Raw genomic sequence first — 17,525 nt, forward strand, 5'->3', positions numbered from 1 at the left:
AGCTGCCTTTAGTTAACAAAGCCCAGAGAAAAGGTCTCCTGATTGTTGGTAAAGCTGCTTTCCTAAGAGGCTGTGCTGGGTGCTTGTGTCCTTCCCAGGCTGGGTGCAGGAGCCGAGCTGGCTGTTTTGCAGGGCTGAACAGCAGGGTGAAGGTCCTGCAGCATCAGCTGAGGCTGCCTGTCTGCTCTTTGTGTTAAGTCAGTGTTTTTCCTTTGGTGAATAAACTTGGCCTGGGATTGCTGTGGTGACGGATCAGGCTGTTCTGAAGTTAACAGGAGGTGGTTGCAGTGGGATCAAGCCCTTCTGCATTGCTTGGGTAGAAGAGTGACAGTACTCCATGGGTGAGCAGGCCGTGGAGTGGCTCAGTGGGTGGGAGGTGGGCACACAGTACCTCCATCACTAGCCCAGCTCTTGGGGGCTGCCAAGAGTATGCTCACCTGCCCTACTGTCCCCAAACTGAGGCTACTCCTGGCTGCTTCTGGACTGTGCAGGGACAGCTAGCCTGGAACCTAAGCCCCTCCCTGCATTCAGCACATGGAAGAGGGAAATTAAAGGAGTCACCCTTCCAAGTCAGGCTTTTTGTACAGCTGTTCAAACCTAGAAACCACTCCTTTTTCTCCTGGCACTAGGCTCAGCTGGCTGAAACAAAGATTAAAAGCCTAGATTCCACTAAAGATTCTTCAATGGCAGCCCAAACAGACTCCCTAGAGAAGATGAACTATCCCCTGCACTAAGGGGAGTTTGAGCTTTAGCAAAATGGACTGATGAGAAAAACATAGGTAGTACTGCAAAGATGAATTTGATAAAGGTGGGCAGAGCACAGTGGAGGCATGAAAGGCTGGTTAAGTGTTTGCTTTTATGTATAGCCGAGTTCTAGGTCTTTAGACAAGACTTAATCTTTTCTACAAACAAATAACACATTCATTTACATGAATAATCCACATTTCTTATGCAAATCATTTCCCTGCTGCTATTTCTACTGAGAATAATATTCAGTATAATTACCACATTTATTTAGTGAATCTATTTACACAGGATAGCTCTCTGTCCATGAACGCTCTTCACCAGAGAGGCCCAAAGGGCAACAAGGGAGGCCAAGCTGCCAGTCATGTGTGCCCTGTGCTTTCTATTTTTGGTCCCATGAAGCATTCTGGGACCGTTTGAGATGTCTGGGCAAGAACAGAAGGATGCCAGCATCCTGCCTCCATCCCAAGGAGAGCACCTGCTGCTAATGGAAGGCAGCTCTCCCCTGCTCACCAGCCTGCTGTTTGAGCTCCAGCTAACCATAATGAGGCAAGGCACTTTGAATAATAACTTTCCTTTGGGTATAAGGCTATCTTAATTTTTTGTGTGTTTAAGTTGGTAATCGCCACAGAGTTTGAAAATCTTCCAGGTTTTACCACTCTTAATTATGTTCTTATGCATATGCATCCCCTGCTTGTGCGCTCATTACTGCGAGGAGATCAGAACCCCGAACGTTGGAGCAGTTCCCTCCAATTATCTTCCATATGCAGAAGTTCCTGTGAAATACCTCTCCTGCATGGGATGGCCCAAGCTATTTGGAGAACATCTTGCTGTCCAGAGCTCATTTGGCTGTAGGTGATAGAATCAAGATGTGTTCCATCCCTCTCATTCTCACCCAGGCTGCTCCTATCCAGGATGTCTCCATGCTTGTAGCACCAGCTGTTGAAATACTTGTTCAGGGGAAGTTATTAAGGTGTCCTAATGGAAAATATTTCAAGTTTCTAGGGCCCTGATTGCCTCTTTACCTGCTCTGTTTGCATCTATTGATCGTTCTGGTTCAACAAGGCCCTCTGGGACTAACAAACTCTAACAGGTTTGAATGCATTCATGAGGTTCTATGCAGGGAAAGAAAAATAATGCTGTTGGGCTTCTGACTTGTTCTTGCTCAATAACAGCAAAACAAATGTGTGCAATTAAACATTACTTTGTTTTCTAAACAGCAGCCTTGAAATTTTGTCCTGCTAGTGGGGGAATCAAGCTGCTGCTTTGCTGTCTAGCCAACAGCAATGATTTGGTGATGGGAAAGATGTTCATCCACCTGAGCACGTTCAGGGTGGAATACCAGTCCCTTGTGGGTAGGCAGGATTTCTAGCACCGTGTGTGTTCTTGTGTAGGAGATCACAGTGGATCCTATGAAAAGATTAACATGGAGCAAACACAGACATTGACATTACTCACTCTTTCTGTACAGAGCAACTGCTTGTTAACTATTTTTCAGGGAGCTGTGGGGTTAGCCCCTTGGACCTTGGTACTGAGAGAGGGAGGTTGCCCGATCAAATAGAAATCACTGTCTTTATGCTTAAAGCACTGGATTGTATATGAAGAAATGTCTATTCCTAGACACTTCACCTAAATAATGGGATTAAAATCTTAAGAAGTAAGGTAATGTGTGGCTCCTTGTCTCCAGTTTTTGTATCCCTCAGGAGAAGGGAGAGATAAACAGTCAGGAATTTTTTCTATGAAAAATTTTATAGGAGGAAGATGAGGTTAAAACTTTCCACCCAGCTGTGAAAACCCTCCTTCCCCAAAAGTGCCTGGTGCAATATTACATATTGCCAGCTGTGTTAATAGATGCCCAGATCCCAGTTGGCACTGGGCCACACTTACATATCCCAGAAATAGAGATTTAATTCTGAAGTCTGCTTAACACCTGCACACAAAAGGACAGAGGCATTAAAGGTGCTTTAAGGACAAAGCTTTTTTTTAGCTAATATGTTCTCTCACCCATCACATGACTTGTTCTTTATTCTGTTAAGTGTCACCTGTCCAAACCACAATTATGGGCTTCAATGTGTCTGAGAGACACAGTCCTGCAGCTGGCTGAAAGGGACTGATTTGGCATATTCAAAGCAACAAAAGGGCTTGGTCTGAATTCTGGCAGGGTTCTCTGCTTTTAGAGATGTATGGCGGGTGGGGGGTGTGCACGTGTGTGAATGCACACAGGAGCACAGCTCCTTGGGAGGCAGGCGAGCAGTTTTGCTTCCCCTTGATGTCCCAGCAGCACTGGGGTCCCATGGGAGCATGTGTTTTACAGAGCTGTGCTGAGAACTGCAGGGTGCCCAGGACCTCACAGGCTCAGCTGCTGCTGCTAAAGATTCACCTGTCCTGTGCTCTGTTTATTGTTTGCTGCATCTTGGCCCATAAAACTCTCTGCTGCCTCTGGTCTCAAATGCTCTTTTGTGGCCATTTGCAGTGCCTGCCACTGGCTGCTAGTGCAATGACCTGGAGCTAGGCAGCTTACCCCACCAAAACACTGAGAAAAACCAGGCTGTGGGATCAGCAATGCTCATCCAGGAGCTTTTTCCAGAAAATGGGTGCATCAGGAGGGACTAACAAGCACCAGAGGCATCTGGGGACAGACAGGATCCAGAAAACTGTATTGTAGCAATGAAGCCCAGAGGCAGGGCTGGTCAAGAGCAACCAGTAAACAAGTACTGAAGGTGGTTTCAGTGGAGAGCACTGTCCAAGGAACTGTTCTTTGCTAAAATGTCCCTTAGTCACACACTGAAGTTAATGTGTCTCCCTTCAAATCTCCCGTTGCTTTTCCCTTTTTCCCACACCTGCTTGGATTGGCATCATTGGCACCTGGAAATGCTGTGAGTAAATCTAGTCCAGAAAAACCTGTGCTCCAGCCAATGGAGACAAGGACTGGGGAGCATGTGAATTAAACACAAGTGCAAGTGGGTGCACAACTGCATTTGATTGCAGTTGCTGGAGATGGAGAATACCTTGAGGTAAGCAAGAATTCCTCCCAGCCTTCCTCCAGTTTTACTACAGAGAAGTCTTTGCAGTTGTTCTAATGGTGAGGGAGCTCAGTGCTGCCTCATCCATCAGTGCCACAGACACTAGCGTGGAGGTGGGAGTCTGACTTGTAGGAACTGCAGGCAAATGTCTGGGTGTGTGCTCTTGCCCATCGACTTGGGAAGCAGCTTCTGTTGCTGCAGCTGACTTGATGAGAGCTTCAATTAACAAATGCTATTAAAATAGCTCTCCTCTTTATTTTATTTTTTTAATGCATAGCATTTCCTGACAGCTTAAACGTTTAATTAACTGGAGATGCCATAATGGAAAGTTTGCTAGAGAAGAATGCTTGCGGTTTAATTAAAAGGAAAAAAAATCCTTTAGAGGTACTGGAAGAGATCTGCTTGCAACACTGATAGTGGCAAAAAGCCTGCAGGAACTCCTGCATTTTCTTTTCTGAGTGCAGCAGTAGGTGAGGAGGTGCACAGCAATATCATCACCTGAGAGGAGAAGGTGAGTGCTTCACAGCTTCACGTTTGACCCTCCCATTTAAGTTGCAGATGTAGGACAAACGACAGTTCTGTTACCGCAGCAAGGGAGAGGAGACAGCAAATATAAAGTTTTGGGTTTTTTTTTTTTTTTTTTTTTTTTTTTTTTTTAATACTTACAATTCTTCTGGTATTATGTCAGAGCTCTCTCTAACATTTTTCTCCAAGGAAACCCAGGGAGAACATTTTTCATATAAGCATGGGTCTGATTTTTTTTGGCTTCCATTACAGCACAAAAACAAAGGCAGATCTTACCTGCCACAAAAATGTGGAATACTGTTCCCATTATCTTCAACAGCCGTCATGGAAGCTGTTTTTTGAGATGGCAGGGTACTGCCTGAGGTGGCAGAGAGCCTTTACTGCCCTCACAACAGTGAAGGCTGTGTGAGATGGCAGCTGTGGGTAGGAACCACCAGCTCAGCACACCACACTTACACCCCTGCAGCAGCTTTCCAGGGGGCCACGGCACGGTGGTGTCAAGTGCTGCAGAGCTGGGGACTCCCATGGCAAAGCAACAACCTCCTTGCTCCTGTGCGAAGGACTTCTGCCCTTCCTCTCCTCACACTGACCAAGTGATCTGGAGGCTTATTGAACAGCTACAGGTCAGAAAAGGGAACTTTGTTCCAGTATTAAATATAAGCCTGGAAGTCACTGACAGGACTGTTCACATTTGAAGCACAGCTCCACCCGTAGAGGGGTATCAGATGGTGCTGAGTCATCTCTGGGAGCAGGCTGGGGCTGTGGGGTGGTGCTGGGCCAGGGGCATGTGCTGGCTTGCTGTCCTGGAGCCTCTGCACCCAGGCTGGCACCTCTGCTGCTGGTGACGAGGGACAGCTGGGCTCCTGCTGAAACACGCCAATGCTCAGCGCTTGCCAAAACAGCTATTTGGGAGCAGCTTGTTGTGCTCGCCCTTCTCTCCTGGCCCTGTCCTCAGTGTGCTTAAATTCAGCAAGTGTAGCACATCCTCTGCCAGGGGTGGGAGAGAAACCTGGGAATGAGCCTCTTCCCCCAAGCCTGGTACCACTGAATGAAATCCAGCACCCTGTATAACCTGTTACCATGCTGACCCTTTCTAACGCTGATCTCTTCCGATCTATGTGCTACTGCAAGCAGCACCTCTTCATGGGGGTGCTGCACTGCTGCCATGAACAGCATCGAGTGCTGGGCCACCCCAAGCCACTGACTGAACCAGATCTTCCCCTGGCAGTGGAGCTCTCTGTCCTAGAAGTCCCTTTCAATCCAGAGCTCGGTGGGGCTCCTCCATCTTACAATAACCTCCCATGTTCAGTTGAGACTCCTCAGTATCCCCAAGTTGGGAGTGGATTTTGATCTTTTTCTCTGATCACTTCTTGACTGTATCTGTTTAAGCCCCTTTCAACTTTCTGAGAAAAAACTGCAAAGTATTTGTGGTCCTTTTGGAAAAAAAACACTCTGTGAATGGAATCTCAGATGTGAACTCAACTCAAACCCAAGAGTATTCCTAGTAAAAACTGCACTGAAGCAGTGTCCAGCTGGTTTGTAGACCCAGTGAGATTAGATTCCCTTGAAATGTGCTTTACAGATGCCCTTGAAACAGGAAGGAAAGCTACTTTCCCTTTCCACCCATTCCTCAAAGGACCCTGAAGGGCCATCGTCTGGAGCTGTGATTGTGAAGAGTCCGCCTCCCACTCAGAAATCATGTCCTATTTTTGCTTTCATAAAACAATTATTTTCATCAGCTTTTCAGTGCTGATACCAACAAATGCCAGCCACCCATTTCCTAGACTGTTTTTCTGTCTCTAGCTGTACTGCCTGTAAATTTTGCTGTGTTGGAAACAGGTAATATGTTATGGACCTCACTTGTGAAGCAGCTGAGATTGGCAGATGAAAAATTAGAAAGATAGGAAAGATATGGGTCAATAACAGAAGATTTTTTTTTATTGCCATGTTTTTAATGGAATTGCAGTAGGATTTTTATACAAGTCTCTGAAAGTCTACGACTGCAAATAACTCTGAACCTCCAGATTTGTATTCTTGCCTTATTCTCGTTTAAATAGCTGTTACCATCATCTGCTTGATATATTATCTGTCCCAGCACACAGGCAGACGTCAGGAGGAATATACTTCCTTGGGAACGACACATTGCCAGAGCTGCTTGAGTCTCCTGCCCCCACACGGGACACCTGCACGAGCAGGGATTTGCAGGGTCCCCTCCTGGCTGGAGTGGTGCCAGTGCCAGCCGGGAAGCATTGGGCCTTTGCCTGTTCTCTGCCAGGCACAGCAAGTTATCCATCACGGCACCGAGCCCTGCCAGTGAAGCTTTCCCTCAGCAGAGGGAGTTGTTTCTCAAGGTAATAAGAAAGCATTATCTGATTGCATTTTTGTCAGGTATGTCCTATTTATTACCTTACCTGTAATCTAATTTGTAATGTATTTCCTTGATATTTTCTATACTTCCCCTCTGTATTTTGTAATAGCTTCCCCTGAAAGTCTGACCTACAAAAAAAGACAAGGTTTTTAATCCAGCTTTGAATGATAACACCCTCCAGGTGCCTTTATCTCGAGAAACTCTCCTAGCGCAGAGGGAGGTCTGGTAGGAAAAACTCAGCACCCTCTGCAATTGTGTTGGGGAACACTTTAACAGCAGCCAAGGTCACTTTGTCCCAGTCAGGAAAACACCCGTGGCTATTTTCTACTTATGGCAAGGTGATCTTTTTGGTCAGAAAGCCGCTCCTGATCCAAAGGAGGTATGTGAGAGGTAGCAACCACTCTGTCCCGACAGCAGGGATGAGCATGAGGCAAGAAGACAACTATAAGCCCTAATAAAAACTACCACTGATGTGCGTCAGCTGCTGAAAGCTGTTCAGGTGTTTTACTTTGGCTGTCCAGAGAAAGCATAAGGCAACAGTTTGGGGGAGAGAGCAGCATCTGTAGGTCCCAACTAGGTTGGGTAGAGATGGCTCATGGTGGCAGAGATGAAGTGTCATGGTCCAGCTGCCCTGAACGCAAGGTTGAGGATGGCTAATTGGCATGACAAATGATGCACACCATGGGAACTGGTTGGTGTGGGCTTCCCACGTGACATCAGGTTGGTGGCCCCCAGGGCATGAGGGCTTTCTGCCCTCTTCCCACCTGGTTAGTTCTGCTCCTGCCTGGCTGTAAAACGAAGTTCAGACTAACTCCTGCTGGACCTGGATTTCCTCATTCTGGTAAAGGTGTTTCAAAGTCACACGGCTTTAAAACAAAGAAAGAGAAATGTCCCTTTTTGTGGATGCTAATGAAATTTTTATCTGGGCATCTTTCTGTGAATGTTGGGCCTGAGAGGCATGGATTATGTTAGGGAGAAGGGCTTATTGAGCCCTGGAAATAAATCAGAGGAGGACATAGGATGAAGATTGCAAATGATAAATTAGCAAGTGACAGAAAACAACTGCAGGAAATAATAAAGCCAGGAGAACTGTGTGAGAAATGCATAGGAGAGGTTGTTTACAACATGTGCATTGGACTTTCCAGCATTTGACATCTTATCTCTATTTCATTCCATATGTTACTTTATGCATGGATTCCTGTTTTTATGGGGTTTGTTCTATAGTTTTTGTACTAACATGAATGACTCACATCTGCTCCGATACTTAATTTATTCTCTAATGTCTTCTGCAAAGGTTTGCTCAGCTCATGTAATACTTGTCAGCGGCAAGATCGGAAGAGCAGCGTCAGGCAGGTGAGCAGGGGTAGCTGGGTGAGACAGCTCTTTTCTGGAGTCCTACTCTGTAGTTGTGTTAGGGTTTTTTCCCCCTCAGCAAGGTCTGTAACTCCCACTTTGACTGCCCTGTGTGGACAGGCTTGCTGTGCTGGGGCTGTGTATGGAGCCAGCAAGGAACACCCCATGGGACAGGGATGACGGCTCAGGGCCATCTTGGCAAGACCACGGCCCGGCACTAAGCTGCTGCCGGAATACCAACAGCTGATGATTATGATTTTATTTTTTAAGTGTTCTTGACAGCTCTGGAGACACACATCTTCTCTTCCAAATCCAGTAATTAAATTCCACCTACCTGAATTCCCCCTGCTGTTTCAATTGGTTAAATTAATCTTCCCATCATGTCTGAGCCTCCTCTGTGTGTTGTTGAACGGTGGCCTCCCCTGGCCCCGCTGTCGGGGGCGTCCGGGACCGACCCGGGCCAAACTCGCAGCGGCGCTGCCCAGCCCCGCGCATCCCTTCGCCTGCAAGTGGCCCGGACTCCCTGACGGAGGCAGGGCAGAGAGGGGCGTCCCCGGTTACACACAGACACCCCGGCACCCCTCGGTGTCCCCGTCTCCGGGGCTGCCTCCCCGTAAGCGCGGAGCGGGCTCCGAGGGGACCAGCCCGGCTGCCTGACTGCCGCGCCTTTCCCCGGCGAGCGGCTCCGGCTCCAGCCCCCCTCCTCCCGGCGCCTCCTCCTCCCGTTCCTCCTCCCCTCCCCTCCCCTGCAGAGCATGCACAGCCCGGGACTCGCTTCGCCGGCTCCGAGGCGGGCGGGCGAGACCCTCCTCCCCGGCAGCCGCGCTCCCGCTGCCCCCCGAGCCGCCCGCGGCTCCCCCCCAGCGCCTCCCGGTGCCCCCGCCGGACTTTTCCCTCCTGCCGAGGATGAGGCGGCCGACGCGGCGGCTGGCGCTGTCTCTGCTGGGGGTGCTCTGGCTCGCCGCCCTCCTCCTCTTCTTCTTCGGGGCGCGGAGGAAGTTGGAGGCGGCGGAGCCCGAGGGACACACGCCGGAGGTAAGGAAGGGGTGGCGGAGCCGCGGCTGCTCCGGCGGGACTTGGGCGCGATGCCGCCGCCGCCCGGGGAAGAAGTTCCCGGCGGTTTTCGGGACCCCCCACCCCATCGCGTTCCCTTTCAAGTTTGGTACCGGACCCGTGCCTTTGCGAGCGGGGCGCCGGGGCCCTTTCCGTACCCCTCGGTGTTGTTTTCCCCCTCCCCTCCCTGCGCTCGGTCTCGGACAGCGGCAGCCCCAGCCGCCTCCCCGCCTCGCTTCACCGGGGGCTGCGGGGCTGCCCCGGCCGGTGCCGCCGGCGGTACCGGCCCTTTGTCCCGCCGCCAACTTGGAGCATCCCAGTTCCCGGGCCTGGGGAGCGGGGCGAGCCCCAAGGAAACGAAACGCGTGGTTCGTGTCACGGGTGGGGGACCGGCGACTCCTTTCCCCCATGGGGCTCACCGTGCTCCCGAGCTCTTCCCTAAAGGAGCAGGGCTCGGTCCTGCCCGGGCGGAAAGCAGAGGGGAACAGACTTGGATGGTCCGTGTTTGGTGTACGCGGGCTGGGCGAGCCCGGTTAAAGCGCCGGGGCTTTTCGGGGCTGGTTGTGGAGGAAGAGCAGGCACGGGCAGGATGCTGCTGCCCTGGGAGCCCCAGCCGGGCTGGGAGGAGGGTACCCGTGCAGTCGCGACTTTCTGTGTTGTGTCTGAGTCTCCGGAGTGACAGCACGGCAGAGATGCGAGGAGCATCTCGCTCCGCACAGGGAGTGAATCCGAGCAGTTTCACTGCCCAAAGGAAAAGCAGGGGAGCTGCGAGCAGCTTCGGCTGAACGGGGTCCCGTGTCCTCTCCTCCTCGGCTGAGAGCGGCTGGGGCTTAGCCGAGGGTTAACTTTCCAAAGGACAGGGATTAGATGCTGCTTGGTTGTACTGTTGTAAATCTTGAATTAATTAATCCGGGTTAGAGCCCAGCTCCTGAAATTCACCGAGATTAGGGTTGTTGTGGCAGAGGGAGGATGTGAGCCCTCAGCCCTTTTTTTTGTATCAGTAACACCCAGCGGTGTTTGGCCCACAATATATGACAGCTTTACATGTTCGACACATCTTTGCAGAGTCTCATATATGTGTCTGTCGCCTCAGCAACTGAATTAACGACCCGATTGGAAAAATAGAAGTCAGAACTCATAAAGCTTACTTTGATTTTTTTCATCTTGAGGAATTATTGGTTTTCCATGTTTTTTTTAAATAAAAATGATTGAGGAGGTTTCTTCAGGCTTTTGTAAATCTTTCAATCCTAGAAGAAGGGAATGAATCTGAGTGACTTCAGGCCCCAAAAAGAAATAATTCTCCATAAATTTATTTATTTATTTAAGCAGGGAAAGGCAATAAATAAGTCACTGAAAGCAGAGTTAGAAGACAAGAGCTTTCTTAACCAGAACTGTGCTTTGGTGTCGGAACTGTATTTGTAAAAATTGCGAAAAAAGCCCTCCCGTATTTGACAAGAGGCTACTGTAATCTCCTTGAAATGAGCCTTGCTTCTTGCTTAGCACCAGCCGCCACTGAATTGCTGCCATTTTGCAGCCCATTTTGACTTTCTGCTCCTGACATTCTGCTTTCTGCCCCCCACCTCTGGGTGTAGGTTGCTAACGCTGCCTGGCTCCCACAGCAGGTGCAGGGAACTTCTGCCACACAGGACCTGTCCCCACGTTTTGAAGCTGCCACTGCCAAGGTGCCATAACTCCAGCCATCTGACTGCTTAAATTGCCTCTCCTTCATTTTTTCTGAATTTTCCATCCAAACAGTTGCATCCCCTTGAGATCCATAGAGTGCAGATTGTTTCTTATTTCTTAATGCATTGCATTTTTTGGCTTTGGAAACTGCTTTGGAGCAGTATGACTTATAAGCCGCTTATGAGCGCGGGGATGTGGTGTCACTTCAGTTAGCACTTCTGAAGGGCGGCAGAGCTGACTGGGGTACCAGAGACAGGAATGCTGGGGGCCAGAGAGGAGCCTGCTGCTGTGTCCTGTTGCCCTGGACAGCGGGACTGGCTGCCACTGATGAAAACTTGAGCAGTTAAGGGTTGTCCTCCCAAATTCTTTGAGAAACAAGAGGAGGTGGTGGACTGCTAACAGCAGCTCAAACATTGTAAGACAGGTACCGAGCAGAAATGGAGCAAATCCACATAAACTTTCCTGGCAGCATTTTCTAACTCGTTTCCTCCCCCTACTCTCCCAGTTGAGCTGTATTTCTGTGTGCATGGGCACACCATGTCTCATGCCTCGTGTAGGTTTACCCTTTAGACCTTTCCAGTTAGGCTCCAGCTGGTAAGGCTGCCTCCTGCCCTGTGCCTGTCCCTGGCAGGGCTCCTGGCACACAGGGATGCTGGAAGGCCATGGTGCCTGAGCTCCCTTGCTGGCTGTGGCACACTGGTAAGAGCCAACAGCGGAGCTGCTGCTCACGGAGCTGCTGCCCTTGGCTCCATGGATGCCCATCAATTGCTGTTATTTTGTTCTGCACCTTGCCCCCTGCTTTAGCCCAGATCATGAGCCAGGTCTGGGCCTCAGCTTCCCAAAGGAAGGCTGGTGATATTTTTCTTGCAGCCAGAGGATCCTGTGTTGGGGTGGGTTCCAAGGCAGGACCTTGGTGTGAAGGGTCTGATGCAGTCTTTGAATCCATCCTTTGCCCAAAACACGCTGCTGGCTTGGTGTCTCGAGAACCTGGTAAGGGCAGGCATTCAGGGGAGGTCCTGCAGCAGTAGCTGAGCTTTCCTGAGCTGCTCATGCCCAAAGAGGTGGGTGCAGCAGTCTATTGTAATTCACTTGGCTTCACCTCTCCCTGTAGTTTTTTGCCCTGCAGTCCATCTGTATGGCTCTCTGGCTGCTGCCCAGTGGCAGGCAGGTGGAGGGCCCCCTTCTTGCCAGCCCTTGCTTCCCTCAATCCCTGTCACCTCCTTTCCCTCCTCCTCCCTGCTGCCTGCAGCCGCTGGTGGTACACGTCAGGGCAGCAGGAGCAGGTTGAGGCTGGATTTTAGGGTGTGGGACTCCCTCCTGGCCGTGAGGTGTAGCAACCTTGCAGGGCTGGTAGGGTATGGAAGAAAAAACCTGGCTGTTTTAGGACCATGAAGTTGTTCCTTGGACACCGTCCCTCCGGTACTGTTTTTACCGCTGTTACTTGGGGTTTGGGGGTTGTGTTTCCTTTCTCTTCCAAGGGGCAGATAAAGCCCTATTAGTGCGGTAAGTAACACTCGCCCTTTCGCTGCCCTTTGTGCAGTGAGTCCTGTGACTTGGCTGGGACGAGGAGCCGGAGCAGCGTGCCTGCCCCTGCCAGGGAGCTGTACTCGGCCGGGTGCCTGGTTAGCAGCCCTGGGCTCATCCTGCAGGGAAGCCGAGCCTGATGGATGGGGCTGTAAGGACACGGGGCTGGCTGGGGTCATGGATCGGCTGCCGCTCGTCGATGCCTCCTTCCTTCCCTGCCTTTTGGCGGAGGGTTTCGAAACACTTTGCAAGGTTTAATTAGTTCCAGCCTGTCTCCTTGTCCCGGCAGTTTTCCAGCTGGATAAACCAGGACCCGGAGAGGCTAATTGAACTTTGTATCCTTCTGTCTCCGGGTTGACTCCCGAGGAATTGGAATAGTTTTGTCGTCTTGGAAAATGAGGCTGGTGGTGACCCCCCCTGAAGTCACCCAGGGAGGCGCTGGTGGGGCATGTGTTCAGTAATCGGGGCTCATGGCCTCATGCTCCTGCCCACATCTCCCCTGCCGCCCTCTGAGCCGTCCCGCTGCTCTGCTTTGAGTAAGGGTACATGTAAACTAATAACTTAATTACATTAAGGAATAATGAGGGGAGCTGATATGCGGGATTAATTACAAGCAAAATCCCAAATTAATTGTGAGGAGTACTTGTAGCTTGCTCTGCAGCAATGCTTTGCTGGTGTGCTGGCTCCTGTGTTCTGTACCAGGCTGTGGCTGTGTGGCCCTGGGGGATGCTAGTGAAGGAGCAGGAGATGAGTAGGTGGGTGACAAGCCCTTGGTCATCTCACTTCCTGCAGCTGTATCAGACCACAGTGGCTGTATGGCAGAGCCCTGCAGCAGGGAGGGGTTTTCAGGGGTCTGGGCTCCTGTGCTCTGGGCCAGCAGTGTGTGCAGGAGGGGCAGGAAGATAGTTTTTGTTCGGTTTGGGATTTTATTTCCCTTCATTCCATCCTGCATGCTAGCTTGCTCCCTCTGATGAATGGCTGAAGCACAGCTGACAGCCTCTGGTGGGAAAGCGGGTCTGTGACGGGCTTGACTGCAGGAGAAAAGCTGCAAAGGAAAAGTTTCCTTTATTAAAAAAGTGACCTGTTCTACTTGACTTGTACTAGTGCTTGCAGTGCAACATCTCCTTTCTGAGTGTGCTCAAATGCAGCTGGGGAATGACTCCTGGGAGATACGGAGCTCAGCATCCTCAGTGCCTGCTCCAGGTGTTCCAGGGTGCTCAGCACCCTGCAGGGTCAGACCTCCGTGCGAGGGGAGCCTTGACAGCTTTGGGCTTATGTGCCTGCACTTCCTTCTGCATCACTGCCATCTAGAAAGCCTCAGCACCTGGTGCTCAGCTGACAGTCTCCAGATATTAAATTCCTGTCAATTTTATAGCAGCAGAGCCACTTAACAGATTAAAATAACTGTGTATCCTGCAAAAATTCAGATCTTGACAATTAAGGGATTGAAGTGGCAAAGCTGTTGGGAACAAAAAAAACGAAACAAAAAAAAGAGGCAGAGTGTTTGATACCCAGGAAGCTTGTATTTACTGGGACTTGGGACTTGGCTGGGGCCATGGATAGGTCCAGGATGTGAGAAAAGGGGAAACTTATTTCATGCTTTATTGGTGAAATCCCACTGAGATCTCTAGGAGCAAGACCAGCTTTCTAAGATGTGCAGAGCTTTGCTTGTTAAGGAGTTGTGATGGAATCCAATTTCTCTCACTCTTGCTTGTGTGTTTAGTGCTGGATAAAACAGAAAAGCATGCCCAAGCTGCCCTCATCTGTGGGATCAGGCAGGATAGGTCTGGTGGAGCAGGGGTGAGGTGAGGAAGTCACCTGGGTGACTAAACCAGCTGTGGACAAATGGAACAGCCTGCCTGGTGCACCTCATTTAATTAACCTGCCCACTGCGCATTACAGCGCTCCCTGGGATACCTGTGAAACAATAACCAGTCAATGAAAACCTTCCTAATTTTTCACTGGTAATTGCAATGAATGAATTTTGCCTCCATTACATTCTGATGGAGCTCTGTGTTGCAGCTGTGACTGATGGGGGCATAAATATTGATTGAACAAGACCTGTTTGCTTTGCAAAACAGTGAGCATTGGAATGTACGGGTGCCTTTTTTAGCTTGGTGCTTTTAAAAGAAGTATCAGAGAGGGAAAGAGAGAAGCAAGGATTCTGCTTCTCTCCTGGTAAGAGTATAAATAAATTTCTGTGCAGGTGGTATGTGTTTTGTTGGCAAGAACCGTTGAGCACCAGATGAAGAAAAATATTTTCTGTTGTGCTCTGGAAAGATAAAAAGAGTTGGAAGAGCCATGCTGCTTTCACTCTGAAGGGGTGTTAGAGGTGGTTATGCTCTGAGGGTGGGTTGGGCTCAGGAGTGTCATGGCTTCTTGTGTCAGGGTCCCTGTGGAGCACGCTGCACGTGGTATTACTCCAGGCTGCAGTATTCCTTTCCAGCTGGTGTGACATGGTGTGGCATCATCTTCTCATAGGTAACAGGGAGGGGCTCAAGCCCTTGCTGCTGGGTTTTTAGGAGCACTCGGCTCTGGCTCACAGCCTGCAACCCTTGGTGACCTTTAGGGGTGGGCTTGATGAAAGGGATCCCTACTTCTCCCTACTTTTGAGCAGGGAAGTCTCCAGAATCAGCTCTGTGTCTGGATAGACACAGCACATATGTCGAAGTGTCTCCACACTTGAGAAAGATGTTGATCTTCATCAGGGAAGATGCTTTGTCCTATTTGTCCTTTCACCACCTCAGATATGCACAGAGTTGGATTGTTTACTCAAAAACGCACTGTTTTCTCCTCGCTCTTCCTTTCCTTGATAAGAAAGCATCATCCTGATTTATTTTGATGGGCTCATGGCCCAGGGCCTGTCTTGGCTGGGTTTACTTCTTGCTCTGCTGAGACATCTCTTGTCCCTGGCTCTGCAACATGACCTGTGCCTTCCCACAGGCAGGGGACTCTGCACGCTGGATGTCTGGAGGGTGAGAGCTATAAATGGGAATGTTGTGCCTGGGGAAGGCAGGTCCAGGGAGCGTTTTATGGTACTTGGCTAGAAATTTTCTGTGCCTCCTGAAGCTGAGAGGTTGGTTGTACGTGTAGAGACCAGGGCAGAGCGTGGAGAACACACTCTGCTGAGCTGCTGTGGCTCCACAGGTGTGAGCTGGGTGAGCTCCAGGATGGGAAGGGCACTGCCAGGAGATGCAGCCTTCCAAATAACACTGTCTTGTGATCCCTCATGAATGCAGGTGCAGCTTTATTGTCCCAAGCTGACAAATCCCTGGGAAACTGGATATTGGGGTTTTGTGTGCCCAGTGTTTTTCTTGGGTCCATGGATGTGTGTGCTCTGTGTGCACAGCTCACGGGATGCCACTTTGGTGCCTCTGTGTGTGTTCTCTGTGCTGTGATCTCTTTGCCGGTGGGAAAAGCAAGCTTGGAAGAAGTTGTGGAAATGCAAAAGCAACGTACTCCGCCTGGGAGAGCCTCATCTGTGAGGGCAGGCCAGCATTTGGTGCAATAAAACCAATTAAGGGGAAAGTATCTGCGGAGAAAGCAGAAGTAGGATCTGTTTAAGGAAGACGTTTTCGTGAAGGAGTAATTACGTGCAGCCTAACGACAAAGGGTGCAGCGGATTGACTATTAATTGGAGTAGCAGGAGCGGGAGATTGCTGGCGTTAGCTGTGTGTTTCTTGCTGGCTTCCTCCTGTTTAAAGAAGGAAGGGGTGAGGAGCAGATGATGGGGGGGAGTTTGCTCTCGATCCACTTTCCCGTGCAATGAAAAAGCCATTTCTTCCCCTTTCTCGAATAGCAAAATGTTCAGATTTTGCCAGAGACACTTAGTGCAGTTGCTTACTAAGCTGCAATTAAATTGATTTCCCACCCTTTTTACCCTTTTTGGTTCCAGAATCTCAGCAGGAATCAGTGTTACGGGAAGAGTAAGCCAAGGAAGAGATCTGAGCCCCATCTTCTGCTCATCTGAATCAGTATTGCTCCACTCTTCATATGTATTTCCAGAGGAGCTGGGAAAGTGAGGCTGCCTAGGTATAGGTTTTCCCACCTAACTGCTGCTGCTGCTGGGGTGGGAAGGGCAGCTCTAGGTCAGGCTGGATCAGTCTGTAGGGTACCTGGAAAGTCTCCTGCTGTGGGATGGGCATTGGGTTTCCTGGAGTGGCTGGGGCTCTGAGTGTCAGTGGCACAGAGTTGCTGGGATGAGTTGCACGAGGACTGTTTCTCATCCTTAACGCGTGCCTTTGGAAAATGATCAGTGGTGACAAGTTCAGCAGGAGTTCACCCCTTCATTCATGGAGGCAACATGACTTGTACTGATAGTTTGCCTCAATCCCGCTGTTTGGAAACCCCTTATGAACCTTGGTTAACTCTTCCTGCAGCCTGAGGGAGTGAGAGGTGTGGTGGTCCTTTGTGGGTCACTGGGGAGGTGTTCAGATGTGCCAGTGTCACTTCTCCACGGGGGACAAGGTGACATGCTGGATGGGGGACTGTCCTCAGGCACCAGGTGTGCAGATGGGTGGTGGTACTGGGAGGGTGTGGCAGGGCTTGTGTCCCCCACCAAACCCTGCCTTGCCACACATAGGCAGAAATTAGGGATGATTTACTGCAAAGCAGCTCGAGCTCCAGCTTTGTGATATTATTTGGAGGAGCAAGTGAGCTAATGATTGCATCTCGTCTCGGAAAGTACTGCGGGAAGTGCAGTGCCAGGAGAGAATTGATTCAGAAGCAAAACAGGTTCATTTTCAGATCAGGCTGAAAGACAAGGGAAAGAGAGATTCTCCTTTATTTGTTTTCTTTTTTAAAAACTTTTGGGGTTTTTTCTCCCTCAATCTCAAGTGAGACTGAGGGTCTTAGCCTTTCCCTCCTTGGTTTGCTTGTGGAAACACCAGCAATAAACCTGATTGGAAAGCGATGCGAAGAGAGCAGGGTTCATGCAGTGCAAAAACAAATGAGCTATGAAATCACCCTCTATTCTCTAAACATTATTCACAGAGCCAGGAAAATTGAGACGGATGATTCTTTTTCTTTTGGAGGCACTGAAGGAGTAAGTCCAAAGGATGTGATTTGGCCCATGCCAGGAGAGAAAGGCTGCTTTGTCCTGGCTTTCCAAATAGCTTTGCCTGCATTTAGACACACACCATTTCCTCCTCAAGGACCACCGTCGGCATCCGCCAGTTACAGCCACACCTCATAACCCGTTATGGAGACACACGGCTCGCAAATAAGACATGAATATGTTCAGTGGTGCAGCC

The 17,525-nt window shown here is 50.0% G+C and overlaps 1 protein-coding gene across 1 annotated transcript in view; it reads left to right on the forward strand.

Moving 5' to 3' along the window:
• Positions 1-8,913: 8,913 nt before the first annotated feature.
• The window catches only part of GALNT14 (polypeptide N-acetylgalactosaminyltransferase 14), a 91,559-nt gene continuing 82,947 nt past the window's right edge, over positions 8,914-17,525 (forward strand). Inside the window, exon 1 of the mRNA XM_066316313.1 lies at positions 8,914-9,048. Within this exon, the coding sequence (XP_066172410.1) occupies positions 8,920-9,048 (129 nt within the window). The 5' untranslated portion in view covers positions 8,914-8,919. The remainder of the gene's footprint in view (positions 9,049-17,525) is intronic.

This window comes from Sylvia atricapilla, chromosome 3 (assembly GCF_009819655.1).
Source record: "Sylvia atricapilla isolate bSylAtr1 chromosome 3, bSylAtr1.pri, whole genome shotgun sequence".
Classification (NCBI taxonomy): domain Eukaryota; kingdom Metazoa; phylum Chordata; class Aves; order Passeriformes; family Sylviidae; genus Sylvia; species Sylvia atricapilla.